The sequence below is a fragment of the Montipora foliosa genome, chromosome 13 (genome assembly GCF_036669935.1).
Source record: "Montipora foliosa isolate CH-2021 chromosome 13, ASM3666993v2, whole genome shotgun sequence".
Taxonomy (NCBI): domain Eukaryota; kingdom Metazoa; phylum Cnidaria; class Anthozoa; order Scleractinia; family Acroporidae; genus Montipora; species Montipora foliosa.
Window position 1 is genome coordinate 17744529 of NC_090881.1, and position 17500 is coordinate 17762028.

Below are 17500 nucleotides of genomic sequence, written 5' to 3' on the forward strand. Positions count from 1 at the left end.
GCGGGCGTGCAAGCTATCGGCGCCATTTTCTGTAATACAGAAACTAGTATTTCTTGAAAAGTCAAATTCCATCGCCTCACATCGTCGTGTTTTGGATGCCCAGTAGCTTCAAACTTTGTTAATATTTTCCTTAATGTTTAAATATTGTATTTTTGGCGTTATTTGGGTGTTGTGTTCGTGTTAAAAGCGAGATGAAAACTGTGAAGAAAGGTCGTCCGCCGAGGAAGGAAAAGCGCCATGTTATTTGGCTCACTACTTCAACCTTAAGATTATGGAACGAAAGGAGGAAGGCGTTTGGATTAAAAAACAAATCGAACAGCGAATTCGCAGAAGTCTTTCTTCACGGGATGTTTCTGAAGCGAACCGGCCGATTCGATTGCCCGGATAATAACAACAACAAAGGCGCGCAAAGGACACTGGTTGTCGGTGGCCCTTTAATCAGTGGTGATCCAAAGGAAAGGGCGTGAACATTCATAATCATCAACATCCTTGTCACTTATAATATAAGTAAAGGTGATGCGCCGATCAACTCGAAAGAAGTCTAAAAGCCAGTTTTCCATTTACAGCAACGCAAAGGGTCAGAGTTTGGGTTGATATTAGGTCAACTGTTTTTTTTAAGGAGTAAATTTCAAGGGACACTGTAGTAGAGGCAAGTAAACTCAAGGTTAAAGTCATATTTATCATTCCGAACGGGCATCTAATTATTCTGCGTTTCTGGAAGTATTTGCTTTGTGTTTCTTTTTTTCATCACTTTGTTCCGAGCCATTCGCTTTGAGTGGATTTACCTTTCCCTTGTCTTTACACAGGTCGAAAATCTTTTTTATAAACTGGAGAGAAAGGAAAATTTCATTAGATATCGGGAAAAGGGTGAGTCCCAAGTTTGTTTAAAGTAGATGGTAATTTTGAACTTCTTGAATTCTAACCTGCCTGCTTTTGTGGGGACGTTACGCAAACTGAGACAGTTCCGTTTCTTTCTCAATTAAATGAAGGTTAACTGAAATTCTAAACCCAATGGCAAAAATGAGCACCTTCGGCTGTGTATAGCTATAGTGTATTTTCTTTTTTGGCAGTTAAAAATGTCATGGTTACAGCTAGGGAAGACCTTAGACAGCGATAACCAGAACCAAGGTTGCTGACCAGCGGTTTTTGTTAAAACAATAGGGAGCATAAGCACGTGCGTTTTTAAGACGCGGACGGCAACCGGAAGTGAGCTGTTTTCCCTTTTAACTTGTCTTCAGACAACCACATTTACATTGCTAAGTATCTTTTCTCCATTAGAGATGATTCGTATAAAAATCTGGGAGACACCACTGTCCTGGCACGAGAAGTGTCCTCTTCCGGTTGCCGTCCGCGTCTCAGAAACGCGCGTGCTTAAGCTCCCTAATGGTTTGCTGGAGGTGCTCAGTCTTGCAGGCTCAGAAAAACCTGGTTGTGGTCATTGTTATTTAAGGTTTTTCCACAGCTTGACGTCACACACCACCATTTTGGCCTTAGATGACGTCACATGCTTCTTTGCATTCATAATTTAGAGAGAGAGGAAGTTATTTTACGCGAAAGGTCCTTGATGTCTTGGAATGCAAAATTACCGGAAAGCAGGAAATTTTAAACATATTATTTTGTGACATTCTGAATACTTTTCATCTTGTTTTGCAAAGATTTGAAAGCAAAGAGTTCCTTTGTAATGCGATGTAAAGGGGAAGATTTTACTTGATTTTCGTCAACGAGTCCGAAGGTGCTAGCTTTTGCTTTCATTTACTCGTTATCCTTGCATTTTCGAAGCAACCTTGAACTCCTCAATTTCAACGCAGGGAACTGGTTGTGATGCATACACCGTGTCATTGCAATAGACTGCTGAAACGTTTGCGGTGAATAGGTCATTTGATTCAAACTAAATTTTAAGGCCTTGTGTAGCTAACCTTGAGCATGCGTAATAATTGTGCAACAAACAACGTTTTCCAATCTGTGAATAACTGTGCCCAGAGTTTTATTGGAATATATGATTACCTGGAATATAAAACAAATGTAGACGCACACCCCGCCACGGGACTTGGCCATAGAACTCTTGTTATCTGAATGAATGAATAAATGAATGAATGAAACTTTATTGAACACTTCCCCTGTGGCAATGGTACAACCTTGTTCCCAGTGCTTTTCTCCCGTCTGCCCAACCGTCGGTGGAGAGTAGCCCAGGGAACGAGTTTAATAATCTTGCCTTACAGTCAAAGCGTATGCAATACATAAAAGGGAATCGTGTCGTGACGTAGGTTTTTCTCGCTGGGAGCGAAAATAGTACAGGTAACGAAAGCCATAAAGGAAAAGCGAAACAAAAGCCACCTGAGGAAAGCCTTATGCTATCAGCTTAGGTGCTATAGGTTGTCGCATAAATACAGTGGGTTCTAGCAGGCTACAATAAGATTTTGCATAATCAGCACCTTTCGTTTAGGCAGTAGACCATTTTACATTTCTGTACGCGAGGCTGGAGTTGATCAAGCTTTGACACAAACCTCATTGCTTTTCTTATGTAAATCGTGTGGTAATGCTAAAAAGTTTCTGTTTACATAAGAAAAGCAGTGAGGTTTGTATCAAAGCAAGGTCAACTCCAGCCTCGCTTTTATTTAAAGACCTGGTAACTGAGCACAGAACTGTAAAATGGTCTATTCACTACTTGCACAATCCCGCATAATACACTTCTATTACCCCCCAAAACGTTTGGATAACAATTGTTTGCAATTTCTCCTGGGACATGAAAATGTCCCAAGAGAAGTCGAAAACAATGCCTATGCAGATTTTTTTTTTTTTTTTTTTCGGGGGGGGGGGGGGGGTAGGGGGTAAGGGAGGTGCATTATGGGATTTGTGCAAGTAGTGAATTAGCAACAAGCAGGAACCCATGACCCGGAGCCTACAACTCTACTGTGTTCGTGTCACGGCGTTTTCACAGACCGATTTCTTTTTAGATTGAATTTCCCGCGAATGAGACTCTCACAGGAGCCCGATGACCAATTACAAGAAATTAAGCTGACGTCATAGGGTCACCGAACCGGAACTGCCTTTGTTTTTTCCGGAAAAGATAGTCTAAAAATAGATCGGTCTGTAAAAATGCCGTTACATAGGCCCTGTATGGGAGCTGTAGGCTCCGGGTCATGGGTTCCTGCAACAAGTCAATGCGTCTGGGTATGTTGCTTGTGCTTATGCTTTCGTCACTAGAGAAAACCAGCCTCTTGTCTGCAAGGAAACTTTTCAGAATTTTTACCTTAACTTCTGAGCCCCTTTGTCATGAATTTAGTGGGAAGGAAGAAAATCGCTCTATAAAGATGGTTCCATTTTGTTTTGATTCGTAACAAGCCCAAGCTATTTTAAAGCTGAGTGGACAAAAACTCGGGAAGTTGATTCCTCATAGTCTCGCTCTAACACTTTAGTCTTACCATCTTGTGCGTGCTCTCTCGAGGTTTCCTCGGTTTGCGAATTGTTTTCTGTATCGGATTGCTGGCTGGCGTGAGGGTTCGACTGGTACTGTGAAACTGCGGTTTCAATCTTCTGATCCACTTTGGACCAAAACGACGCCACCAGCTTGTCCACGTACTCAGAAGAAAAGAGTTCATCTCCTTCCTCAGGGGAATGCGCTCTGGCGGCCAAAGGAGCGTCAGATTCTCTCTGGGAGGGTTCCGTTTTGGCCGGTTTTGTATCAAAGGGAGATGAATTTGATGTTGGTGTTCCCTTTCTGGAGATATGCTCTTGGGGCTGATCTGTGTGATCTTCCGTTGTCCCAGGAACGATTCCATAGTTGTTTTGTGAATTAGGCAGAACACCCCTGTAGTTTAAAAAAACGCATGCGGTTTCAAGAGCCATGATTTTGCTGGTTCATCTGTTCTTCCATCGTTCATATTACTCGTCGGAATTCAAATCCGATGAACTCGTTACCACGATATCAGCCTCGGTTTCATGTTGTATTTGTTACGACCCCGTGGAACATCGATTTCAACGAAGTTCTAAGTATGTCATACAACTTTTTGCAAAATGGCCGCCATTTAGATATTCTTTTTTTTTTCATTCAAATTAGACCTTGATGCCTCGTTCAAGGAAAAATATTCTTTTGAATTTGCAGCTCAAGAACGAGGCATCAAGGGCTAATTTGAATAAAAACAAAAGAATATATAAATGACGGCCATTTTGGAATAAGATCTATAGGCGGGGTCTCGTTGTGTGCTTTTATGCTACACTGAAGTTTTCAAGAACTGTCGTGACCGGTAATGAAGAGTAATGATAGGAGCACGTCTGTGATAAGAAATATTATTTTTCATGTGCTCTTAATCCCCACAACAAGTAAATCAATCGTTTGTTTAATTATACGCAGTTTTCCAACAAAAAGCGGCGTCGGTCATTTGACGAATATACCCAACCACGCAATGAACATTTTAAAAAACTCTGGAAATAGATTAGGAAGTTGAAGCACCGTTGCTTTTGGAAACACTTCGCTCTAATTACTTCTCGAGTGGATCAGATGTTCACGGTGTAATTAATCGCACATGAATATTTAATGCAACAAACTGCAAAGTCTACAACTTCTAACCTTTTATTGTTGGTCGCCAGCCTGGTAAATCGGTTTTCTTGGTCGCTTCCATCGCTCGTATCTTCAGTTTCCGTGTCTATGCTTTCTAACCTAAAGAAAGGGAAATATAAGCGCGTATGTAGAAAGTATTAAATTTCCTCTGGTGTAAAGAAGCATGACGTTCGCCGTGCAGCATCAATGCTGATACCTGTTAATGTTGACCTGAGGAGTATAAGACATCTGCGCTGATTTTCCCCGTCAGAGGGTGATACATTCTTAAAAACCCAGAGCCCTTTCTTGGCGGAGCTCTTGATGACCTATTCCCTGTTTTCTCCTTTTAAATCCCTCTCATTTTGCACTTCCGTTCTATAGATTAAATCTCGTGGAACACAGTGTTACCCGCTTTTCGTAGGAAAACAGACTGGTGCCCAACAACAGTCATTTTTAGCTGCGTGACAGCATCTTTAAGAGGCCAAAACGACCAATCCAGGCTGACTTTAACCTTGACGGGCATTTGAAAGCTCCTTAAGTTATCTGACAAGTGCTCTTTCTGTTCATTAACAAAATGTTTATCGCCGGATGGATTCCTTATTTTTTTTTGACATCCCCAAACACTTGGAAACTAGAACTTCTTGTTTAAGTTCCTCAGTTCGCTGTTCTGGAAACGAACGAGAGAAACTTTATTTTATACCAAAGCAATTTCACGATTGATTAGTTTTTGAATTTTTACGCATAGTGATTGGCTGAAAAGTATTCAGTCATTTTATGATCCAATCGGAAGCAATTATGGTTCACTCATTCTCCATTTCTCGTCCGGTGATGGCTAGAGGAATTCCTTCTACTCTACGATTGCTCCATTTCATTCTCAGACGCCAAAGTATTTCTTTGGTCGCGATTCGAAAGCACTCAATTGATAAGTATTTAAACTGACACCATATGTTGCGAAAAATTGTCTGGGTGAGCAAATCGCGAGGAAACAGATACGATGACTGAATACGTCTTACTAGTTTTCGTCAGATCAGCCGCTGCAGGAGCCGATGACTAGGTGCCTTCCTATAGACTATATCCTTGAGTCAAGCTTTGCGCTTATCTTTCTATTTTTAGAACTAACCCTAACCCTTTACATCAATGGACCTCTTTAGCTTGTACGTTTTGCTTTCCTATTTCAGACCACGTGACGGTTACTCTGGGAACAGTTTCTTTCAAATGTCGTCTTATGCACGTGCATATGTATGCATAACTTATGAAAAAACAAAAGGAAAATTCTCTTGGGAACATTACGTGGTCTGAAATGGGAAAACAAAAGGTACAACTTAAAGAGGTCCATTTGAACAATAGACCATTTTACAGTTGTGGCTAAGTTACCAGGCCTAACAATGGAAGCGAGGCTGCCGGTGACCCTATTTTGATACAAACCTTCATGCTTTTGTAATGTTAATATGGACTAATTAGCGTTACAACAACACAATTTACATGATAAAAGCAGTGAGGTCTGTATCAATGCAAGGTCACCGGCAGCCTCGCAGCCATTCATAGGCTTGGTCGCTGAGCAAACAACTGTAAAATGGACTATTTGCATACATTGTTTGGGCTAATTTTGTCTTCGTTCAGTTGACAATACCCTTATTCTGATTGGCCATTTCAAGTGTTCGTGGCGTTCTAAAAATGGAAAGATACGCGCAAAGGTTGACTCATAAGGCTTATATGGAGAAGCAAGTTCCTACTCATGGGTTCCTGGCCGCTGACCTTACCACAAACATACTCGTAACAATAGTAGACTTTAAGACCTACAACAGGAATAGGATGAGTTTCAGCTCCAATTTTGAAAAAAATAGAACATTTTGCTGCAATTGCGTGGGCGCCTGATAATGAAAGGAAGGTCCTTCGGACTTAAAATGGATCGAAGAAAACCTCACCATCGGATCAATACCTGTGTGAGTTGTATATGTCCAAATTTGTATCCTCAGATTCAGAAGAATCGCTGTACAGCGCTGTTCTTTCCATTCGTCAAGTCTTCAGTCACGCAATTCCCCAACACGTGATGGCGACTCCTTGCAAGCTTCTTGATATTGTGTTTCATGGTCACCACCTGAAGGAAATTCAATTTCATAATGAAGCATAATTTTGATTGCAAAGGTTTATAATTTGAAATTTACAAATTTCGTTAACGGTCGTCAGTTATGGCTTGATTCTGATCTCCATACTTCACGAAAATAATCTAAATAGAAGTGCTCTTTGAGAGGCTTTCTCGCTATCTATAACCGTCAGACCTTAAAGGATTTATAATTGTTCAAAGTCTGAAAAATCCCCATACATTCACTGTAATATAAGCCGTGTTTACCCCCCAACCAATATGGCGTCAGAAACCGTGAAAAGGTTTATCATGGAAAATGTTGTGCAATGTATGATTTTCAATATTGCCTAGGGGAGTGGAGGAAGGGAGAATCCTCGTAAGGTGGTATCTGTGGGTGGCAAATTGGACTTGACTTGGAATAGTCCAATTTCAAGTTCTCCATGACCGTTCAATAAAAAAACACCGAGGACGCATTTTTACAGGGTTAGCCTCCATTCGAAGTGAATACATTCACAAATTCTAACAAGAAGATGACTTGTTTACTACTCTGTCTATTGTTTAGTTTCAAATTTCAGGCACCATCCTGCCGGTATTGTGAAAATATTCACCTCTGATGGATGCTAAACCTGTAAATATGCGTCCTCAGTGTTTTTATTCATCGGTCATGGAGGACTTAGAAGTAGACTATCCGTAGCGATGAACCAAAAAGAGGAGTGAAAAGGTGTGTGATCCCTAGCCTAACTTTTTGGCCGGGATCGTAGGTTTCCATGTTAGCATGAAGAGATCCATACAAAAATTAGGCCATTTAAGTTCTTTGTTATATTGTTATTTAAAAGCAGCTAGTTCTCGGCGAAAACTCGATTTCATCGCGCACTTTCTTGGTTTTGCATTTGAAAGCTATCGAATGACTTGAACCTCGTTTTCAAAGCGAGTCTAACTGCGATGCCTTGCTTTTGTTTTGTTTGTTTTTTAACCACAATAAAAATAGTTCGCTCTGTAAAAATGCCGTGACATAGGTAACGGCGGCGAACGAAGCATAAATCACAGTAAACTGCAAAACAAGGGCTGTGCTGACTAAGGGCCAGATGACAAAGTTGCTCTTTTTTTCTAAGATCGTCATCTCCATAATATTGTCACATAATAAAACACTGTAATGCTTTACGTGACCCGGGAGTCAAATATTGAATAAATCCGTGAAATTTTAGAGGGAAAGTCTGCGAAACAAACTAGAAAATTGCGGACAAAGTCTGAGTTACCCGCAGTCTCAGGTTTGTAAACAGCGGAGTTCCAGTCATCACTGATCACATGACTGAACAAAAAGAGCGCGAAAACCCTTGAATGTTGCAGCTTTTGTTGGTTTCGACGACGAGAAAAGGAGCAGAAAGTTTCTCAGTTATAATAATCGTTATCAATCAACTGTAAAGTTTGTTTTTGTCAAAAGTTTGTAAAGTCGTTTAATCGTGGTCAGAGGAGGACAGAAGCGTCATAATCACAGCTGTGGGAGCGACAAACATCGCAAACATTCAGCGACTTTGTAATTCATGTAGTTTTGGTCGACTTGAGGACAGAATATTTCAACTTCTTATATTGGCTTGGAACTTATTATTCGACTGAGAAACTAAATATTAACGATGCAGCATAAAATAAGTTCTTCAAAGGTTGTTATGTTGGTGTGGGCCAGCACAAAGAATCTTCATGGGTTTCAACAACTGGTACTACTGTTTCATTTAGTCGAGAAGAGGTGAGAATTTTTGCATATTTTGTAAACATATTTTGCACGCTTTTCACGCCGTCCTAAAAACTCGGCGATTTAAATGCGGGCGACTTTATTTCACAGTGCTGCAGTTTTAAAAGCTGCGTTACACACACTGCCTTTAATTTAATGTTCCTTTTAAATTACATTTCAGTGCAGTTTGTGTTCAGTTTAGGGAAATCAAGATACGGCTGTCTTCCATGTAGCATTGAATAAGTTCCTCAAAGGTTTTTATTTTGGTATGGGCAAGCTCAAAGCACTGGCGACTAATCTTCATATCTTTCACCAACTCAGCTGACGACTCCTGGAAAACGTGAGGCTCACCTGGCTGATAAGATTCATCGAATTCAGGTGAGATGAAATTTTTAAACATTTCAAAAACAGATTTTGCACGCTTTTCACGGCCAAGCACGTCTGGGCTGAAAGCGGAATACTGTACTGGATCTCAGTTATTCATGATTCCTTCCATTTTTTTTTCAAAGTTTGTTCGATATTCAATTTCCGAATTCGTTATTCTTTAACGAAAACCGTAAAATTCTTCATTCCAAATGTTTTAACCAAATATACCTCAGTCGTTTCTTTTTTAAAATTATGCCGTTATTCATTATTCCACTTCCACCTCCAAAAACATGATTCGTAAAAATAAATAGCGAAATATATTGGCGGTTGGAAGTTCATAACCGCCTGTAATTTCATGATGTACACATTTTCTTTTCTCATTCAACAAACATTATTTTACGTAAAGAACCGTTGCATTGATTGAAAACCTGGGGCAGGCTTGATCTGGTTACAGGGAATAACGGGGCTTATAAATTTTATGAGGGTAAATCCGGGGGGAGCATTGCAGGGATGGCGCAGTGGCGAGAGCACTCGCCGCCCACCAGTTTGGCCCTGTTCAATTCCCAGAGTTGGCGTCATATGTAGGTTGAGTTTATTGGTTCTCTACTCTTCTCCGAGAGGTCTTTCTCCGGGTATTATTAGTCCGCTTTGCCCTCTCCTCAAAAACCAACTCTGCTGTGATTTTGATATGAGTAAGTTTGATCTCCGCCCGTCGAAAACTGTAGATCACAGTCGAAAGCTTGTATTTAAAAAAGAGCTGTAGCCAGAAAACGTTTTTTAAAATTTCAATTATGTTTTACTCTGGCTACGGTCCCTGAATATTTCCAGATATAAATTTGATTTGTCCCCAATCAGTGCCCCACCTCCAGAAGACTTGGCACTAAAAGTTTATTATTAGATCGCTAGACTAAGTTCCTCTCGGCCGGTGGATTCCAGGTAGATTTAACAATATTAATGTCAGTAATCACCCATCCAAGAATGACGTCCTCTCCAGCGAGGCTTTACGTGAGTTAAAGAAGATAAATAATTCTGTGAAACATAGTCACTATACAAACTGGAAGAAAACTGAAAATATTTATACTTGAAAACTGATAGATTTGTTTTTTCCCCAGTGTTTGTAAACATTTTTTTTCAAATTAGTCAATGAGATCTTCATATATGGAAGAATTATGAAGTCTACGGCCATCGCGACATATGCAACTTAATTAAAACCTTCGTTAATTCCTTATTTATCAATCATGTATTTATGAAAGGCGTAGTAAGCCCTCTTAGGGTTAATCGATCAAGCTGGGTTTGTTTTCGATTTTGAATTTGGTATAATTTCGTTTTGCGGTTCTCAGACACCTTATTCCTGAGCATAGGTCAATTACCCAAGTGGAGGACAACCAATTGCTTTCGCTGCTATAAAACAATTATGAAGCGCGTTCATTGGGAGAACTTTGGAGGTTGGAATCACTTGACGAGCCGAGATACCATGAAGACGATGCACTTACGTAAAAAAGAACGTCTGTTGAGAGTATTAACATGTCAGGCATGTGGAATGTGGTAAAAATGGAAAGTTTGTAGTAAAGAGGTGATGACGTCACAAAACTAAATATTTGAAGCAGGACGTTTTTAAAATTGCCGGAGAGGTTTTTACTAAAAAATTCAAGATGGCACTGGAAAACCAGACGAACGAAAAACGAATACTTGCTAAAGCTAAGCCTATGCACAGGATACGCAAGATTAGTTATTGCGTTTTCCTAAACTAATGTCGAACGCAAAACCAATTAAGCATAATTAACACATAAGCCATTGGACTTACACATGGACTATTATTTTTCTCTTTATGAATAGCAAATTCAATTTTAGAACGCCGGCTAAACATGTCCGCAAAAACCATCAACCATAAAGAAGAATGTTCGGTGAAATTGGTTTGCACTTTATTTAATAACTTTTCCAACTCACAAGATATTTTAAAAGCATTGAAGAACACAATGAAAGATCTTTTTATTTCCCGCTACCAACAATTTAAAACTTATCAGGTGGTAAAATTATAAATGTATGTCTCCCAGGCTACGTTAATGAAAGAAGTCAAGTGAAGGTTTCTACACCTGGTGAACAACTGGTACTCGTGATAAACCTTTACTCCAGGCGATACAACTAATTCAAACATTCATTGATGTAGGTTTATTATGAAATAAAACAATAAACGTTCTTTATTTTAAGACTAGTTTCCTAACAAAAGAAGCAGACTTGTTTGGCTTTGGCATTTCCCACATTTGTTTTTCAGTGATACCAAAGGAACTTGCGTTGAATCATTAATGAGGAAGGAAAGGTTTTGTCAAAGCCGGATGAAAAAAACTAATCTTTTCTTTTTTTGTCTCCTTAACTCAAGTTACTTAAATATTATTAGAAATATCACTTTTTCCATGCACGGGAAAGCAAACACCAATCCATACTCAAATTACTCATGGAGTTAAAACCAGGATCATTTGATCTCATCATCACTGAGTTGTTTGTAAACATGTATCGCTTCCAACAGGCTGTTTAATAGAACTTCGACTAAATTTACTTTAAAGATGGCGGTTCAGACTGGGATTTCCAATAACTGACAGAGGAATAGCTTCTTATGCCTTCGGGTGCATGCTACACACATTTACTAGGTCATCCGGAGTATTTCAGCCTTTACATTACGTACTTAGTGTAAACCGATATTTGCTTCGCTTACCTCAAGAAGAATCCACAGAAGAAACTATCTTTGCATTAAAGGACCAGCGTAAAATCCTTTCCCTTTAAAGGTACCAAATCAGATATCTACTTCAACTTAAACAGTTTACGGTTTTTCTCACATTTTGTGGTAATTTGGGTCACATGTGAATTGCCCTCATAGGGGGAACTGGGAACCAGTTGAAGTGCGAAGCGTTCCGCCGTCTTGTTTCTTGAGTGGCATCCATGTATGACTCAGTCAATAGTTGAAGCAATGAAGCGAGGTAACAGGACGAAATTTTTTCTGCGGCATAAATTCAACAAACGCTTTGTTTACTTTCAATTTTGTTACTGTTACAACCTGAATACTGGAACAGTTTTCTCCCAGTGTACTAACGATATTACCGTGACGTTTAAATAAATATTCAATGAGAATAAGTCACGAATAAACTCATGTAAGAGGCTCCGTGGTGACCATAATTCTGGCAAATGACAATTAGGATGGGAATATCAGTTTAAATGATTTTCTTTTCGGTGAGTGTAATAACTGTTAAATATTTGATACACATTTTTATATCAGCTGAAGAATATTTCAAAATCTATGGTTTGGTTTGTTACATGACATAATAGAATTCCTTTAATTTAAGGTTGAAAATTCCTAATCCGGCAGGATTTTAAACTGTATCTATAATGGAGCATTCCAAAATAAAATCTGCAAAGGCCTTGTCTGCCTCTATCTATTATGCTCATTCTGTGATGAACCCGGCATTTCATTTCGCCACTTTAAATGACACAATGAACTCTTCAGTTGTGGCCATTGCTTATTTTTGACAAACCTTACTTTTCGTTGTGAAAACTTCAAATCAGTTTCTATTCCCATAACCATGCTGAGAATTCTAGAGGTATGGACGATTTTCATTACTTCGTACCGCAAGGCTTAAATCCAGTTGGTATTCGATATCATACTTAATACTGTTAGCGCTACTTTAAAGGCTGTCTGTGTACTATATACTGAAATATTTGTTGTTAAGAATTGGTAGATTCCTCCAGTTCCGTTTTTTTGATTCACTTGAAAAACCCGCTAGCTCTGACATAACTAATGATATTCTTGGGTTCAAACTAGAGAAAACGAATGTTTCTGATAGAATGCAAGTGCTTATCTTTTTGCTACTATGAATAGGCCTTATGCGTGATGACGTCTGACCAGCTAATTTCACCACCAAGCCTCGTTTGCACTTAAGGGCAATACATCCAGTAAACTTTTGATGTCCTTCGATCACAAAATTATCCCACCCATAACGTCTCCATATGGTTTCTTTTTCGCTGGAAACGCACTTTATTATCATGACTTGTTCCAGGGAAACACTCGGGGAGTGGGATGGGTCATTGCCCGTTGAGGGAAGAACTGGTCTGGGAAGAGGAAGGTGGAGCAATTTTCAGCACGAGGTGTCTAGGCACGTTGAGGGCAACCGTCAGACTTGAAGTACTACTATTACCAAAAAAATCAATTCTTCTTTTTCTTTGGATTTCAAAACTATGTTAACTAAACACTAAGTAACCCAAGTTTTAAGCCTTGATTTAAAAAGGACATCTGTATATTTTAACTGGAATTTTCCTATTTAATGGTCTGCAATTACTAACTTTAAAATCTTGAGAGAGCTGGATCGAGGAGAAAATGACGTCACAGACTCACAAGTTTAAGAATGCAATGGGTTTATACGCGATTGAATTAATATGCAGCACCAGAGTTTCAGACTTTTGAACTCCCGTTTTGCATATCAAATAAGTTGCATTTACACGCTGAAATATTAAGCTAATGAGTAAATGACCTCACTTTTTCCTAGACCCAACCCTCAGAGGGTTAACCCTCTGAGGCCCAATCGGTCAATTTTGAACGTGAGTATAATGGCGGACCGTGAAATCCAAACCTTGCACTCAAACTAAACAGCTCAAAATTTGAACAAGCTCAAACAGCTCAACATTTTGCAGTTCAGGTGTTAAGCAAACACACTTTCAAAATCTGAAGAAAAAGAAGAAGTTACTTTTTGATCATAGTAGCACTTCAACGCATAACAGGCACATTAAGGAGACTGATCTCAAATCTTTTATTACGGCCATAAAGTCACGGCTCAGTCTAAAGTGGCGCCGACGGCATCGTGAGAGACACGGTCCTTATTTTTTTCTTTTAATTTGTAGTTTGTTCTTTTCACTTTTTGTCATTCACATTTTTCTCTTTTTCCGCTGCGATACCGTCTTCAAGATCAGCTTTAATCCCAGTATCTTTTTCGGTTTTCCTGAGCCGCTTCATTAGAACTGCCTCAAGAGATTTCAGGATCTTCTTCTTCCATGGAATGTTTTCCATCTCGTGTCTTTTTCGAGTCTCGATAACCTTTTTGGCGAGCTGCTTAAGTGAAGAGCTTGCTTTCTTTGGAGGCACTGGTGTTGCATATCTGCACTGTGTGTCTTTCCTTTTTTCCGACTTCACGGACGTACATTTCATTGACCGTCTACTATCTGCTGAGTGGTTGGAGGATGCATTCAGTTCTGGCGTTGGTGTTGATGTTGCATCGACCTTGGATGCGACCTTAACCAAGGTGGAAGGTGGTTGTAAAATGTGGATACTGACATATGCGTTTTCTCCCACTTTTTCAGTGGTGTTGGTTATAGCTTGTTTTCGTGCTTGTGCTTCGAATTGATTACTAACAGTGGATTCGGTTGGCTGGGGAAGTTGCCGTTTGCTCGAATCAAGAGAACTGGGAGTAGATTCCTGATCATGTTGTCCAGAAAGTAGTGTTTTAAGATTTATACTTGGATTTTGGTTTGCCATCTGAGTGTAATGTTGAGAATAAGAAATGGGATCCCATTGTCGGTTTACTTGCTCGTTACTTGAAGGTGGAATATCTGAGCCTGATTTAGATTGCAGGCTAGCATTTGCGGAAATTTCTGCCTTGACGCAAGCGTTTGCATGTTCTTTTGCCCTTGGTTGTGAGATGCGAGACATGGAAACCGACTGGGAGTTATCTTGTAACGAAATTGACGTATGAATGTTCAATCGATTTGGAAATGCAGTAAGAAAACTGTTGAGTCCAGTATTGGCTTGTTGATTGCTCTTTACCCTCTGTGAATCTTGAAATGGTCCATTGAAATTCTCTGGTCGTTGGTTAGTTTGTGTAGTAGATTTAATAAAAAGGCCAGCAGTATGGTTTGGCTGTGCATGCAATGTTTCGGTGTTATCTTTAAATATTAAGAAATCTCTTTTCTGCGCATTGCTTAAAGCTTTTGGGTAATGGGTAGATTCCTGATTTGGGTCCTGACTACGTGAGTGGTAAAGGCCAGGAAAAGATGGCTCAGTACTCTGTGCATTACTCGATGGGTTAAACCTGGACTGAAATTGGTTTTTTTGTGCATTTGCATTTGAATAAGCTGATTCGTTGCCATATTTCTTTTGTGTACCACATGACGCTCGATCATCCTTTTCACTGTTTGAGGTATCCATACACGCAATTAGTGGATGGTGTCTCAGTACACTGCTGCATAAATTTCGGCTTTCAGCGAGCTGCATGTGAGTCTCTGTGTTAGTGACAGCACTGGGCCTCTCGTCAGCCTTCTTTTTACAGTGACTACCGTGATCGGCAAAAAGGGGTTGCTTTGACTTCGTATGATTGCTCAAACTTTCGGCGCCAACACTAGAGAACCATGTCTCTCGTGCATGACTGACTCCTTGTCGGTTTGCGTGAATTTCTTTCCCATTTGCATTGGGGAAAGTTTCAAGGCCAGCAAAAGGTTGAACGTCGCGTGCAGTAAAACTCGCGTGATACGTTTGAATGTTTTGGTCATTTCGTTGTTTATTGGAAAGAGGAAAGTCCTGTTCCTTGGAAGGAACACTAGGGGTAAATGAATGCCTCCTTAAATCTTGAACATCCTTGTAAGGTCGTTGATCTTGAGTTGGAATTACATGAGATTTATTTGTTGGTTTATCAACCAACTGCTGCAAACGTTGAATTGAACTTTTTTCTGTTTCAGCGCGCTGTTGTCCAAACCTAGTTCCCAAAACACAGAAACACGGCTTACCACAAGTAGCAGCACCACACACCTTTTTGTGTTGTTCTTGAATTGCCTGAATATTATGCGGAGTTTGTCCCCCTTTAATCTGGCAGCTCCTGTCGTTTAGTGAACTTAGCGTCTGGGATTGGGGTTGTGGCTCGGAGGTAGACGTCCCTGTTTTTGCTTTTAAAGGTGTCTGCGTTGTTTCTGTGATTTTCCGCTGACCGGAAAAGAGGTTTTGCATATCAAATTCTCGAATTACTTCTCCATCCTTGATGCATGGCATGCTGTCGCTGATAAGCTTTCCATTTTTAAAGCGCCAGAGGTAAGTTCCCTTGTCTTCTTGACAACGCACATTATGTTTGCTTTGTGATTCTGGACGATTGTGTTTTATCTGGTGCTTAGACTGGACAGCTCTACATTCTAAATCGGTGCAGGTGTTTTTTTCGCAACCTTGTTTTGTGTTAGTTTGAGAAATGTGTAGAAGTGTAACAGAGGCAGTGTTAGTGCCATCAGCCCTTTCTTGTTCCTGAATAACAATCTTGGACTGGTGTTGCATGCAGTCAGAACCCTCTGCAGAACACTCCCCGACGACTTGTTCCCGAGAGCGACAAAATTCCTGTCCTGGGGCATGCTCAGCGGGTGACATATGAAAACCACCTGATACGTGTTGAAAACCACTGCTTTCTCTACTCGCATCTGAATTCATTGTCAAAATGTTGCGATTAACGTTAGCAAAGTGACTCAAAGGTCTCGATTGTGAGGAGTTTTGAGGAGTTGATAACTGCGTAAAAGAAGTTCCCGTTCGATTATTTTTATTCGTGGTTTCTGCAACGAAACTATTTCTTTCTCGTTCTTGAAAACTTGGAGAAGTGTGCAATGAATTAATAGGTATCCGGGAAATTCGAGTATCCAAGTTCAAATTGCTGTTAGTCGAACAGTTTCCTCCCTTGAATCCCAAACGAGCTTCCTCGTGGTGTTGAGAATTCAGAGACCTTTGTGAGGACCAAGTACCTCTGAACTGTTTTTCTACATTCTTTGAATCGAGCAGTCTTTGGATGTTATTTGACCCTATCATATTCTCACTGTTACAAATATCTGGAATTTTACCTTCACTGAAGTGATTTTTCTTCGAGTCTCTTTGTAACTGGCACCACCTTTCGTAAAGCTCTCGAAGCTCATGAAAATTCACTCCGTTAAATATCTGAAGCTTCGGATCGACGTCGCCGTTACAATAGGACAACCACTCTTGAATCAAAGTTTGTCTGAGAACGCGTCTGACTTGTTCGACGTTCCCGTTGTGTTCGGAGAGTAAGTGATAGAGCACATAACGCTCGAAGGAGACTTCTTCTTGGACCACGCCACTGTCATTTACGTTGCTGAGTTTATCTACCTCCTTAGAAACGCGAACAAGTTGAAAGGTGCTGTCTCGTGTTTTATGTGGGTTTGAATTAGTTTGGGCAAGTGCGGTTTGAACGAGTTTTTTTCTCCCTTCCTCAAGAGCTTTAACTTTGGAAATGAAAGCTTTGTTTCGTTCCCATTCGTCCTCGTCTTCGGCATACTTTGAAATGGAATGAACCGCAACGATTTTTGGCATAGACGTGTGATCAAATGCGTATCCTCCACAAGACGATTTGTGATCACCTTCTGTTATTTGTCTGGGCACAGGTTCTGATTTACAGTCAGGAGATATATGTGATGAACGTTCCTTGGTTGACAGTGTCTCTCTTTGTTCGGAATCACGACCACTAACGTTTGTAATATTTGCTGTTTCCTTTTTCCCTCTTAATAGCTCCCGACCTACTTTCTGCTCATGGCCTTCCCACGCAACAGAAACGTTATTTCCTTGGCTTGTTCTTTGGAGGTCTTCATTGGTTTTGTTCCTTGGCCCTTTTTTTAATAGCGGTGGTGGAGGACGCAGCTGCTTTAAAGTGTTTTCCAGCGATTTTGTTTTTTCAAACATTTCCTCGCGGAAATCAGCATTGCCCTTGAATAATGATCTCAGGGGGTTCGTCATATCGTCACCTCTGTAATTTTCCCATTTTGGGCGCTTGGA

At 40.2% G+C, this 17500-nt stretch overlaps 1 protein-coding gene across 3 annotated transcripts in view; it reads right to left on the minus strand.

Annotated features, from left to right (window-relative positions):
• Window positions 1–17500, minus strand: part of LOC137983641 (uncharacterized) — a 25649-nt gene that overhangs the window by 5411 nt on the left and 2738 nt on the right. The window contains exons 2-7 of one of the 3 annotated variants that reach the window (XM_068830795.1): window positions 11423–11704; window positions 6477–6635; window positions 4568–4657; window positions 3423–3808; window positions 2005–2069; window positions 786–827 (exon numbers count right to left, since the gene is read on the minus strand). In XM_068830795.1, coding sequence (XP_068686896.1) covers window positions 786–827; window positions 2005–2069; window positions 3423–3808; window positions 4568–4657; window positions 6477–6550 — 657 coding nt within the window. In that variant the 5' untranslated portion in view covers window positions 6551–6635; window positions 11423–11704. Of the gene's footprint in view, window positions 1–785; window positions 828–2004; window positions 2070–3422; window positions 3809–4567; window positions 4658–4754; window positions 4867–6476; window positions 6636–11422; window positions 11705–13011 lie in introns of those variants that run through there. The other 2 variants (XM_068830796.1, XM_068830794.1) reach the window with 2 other exon arrangements.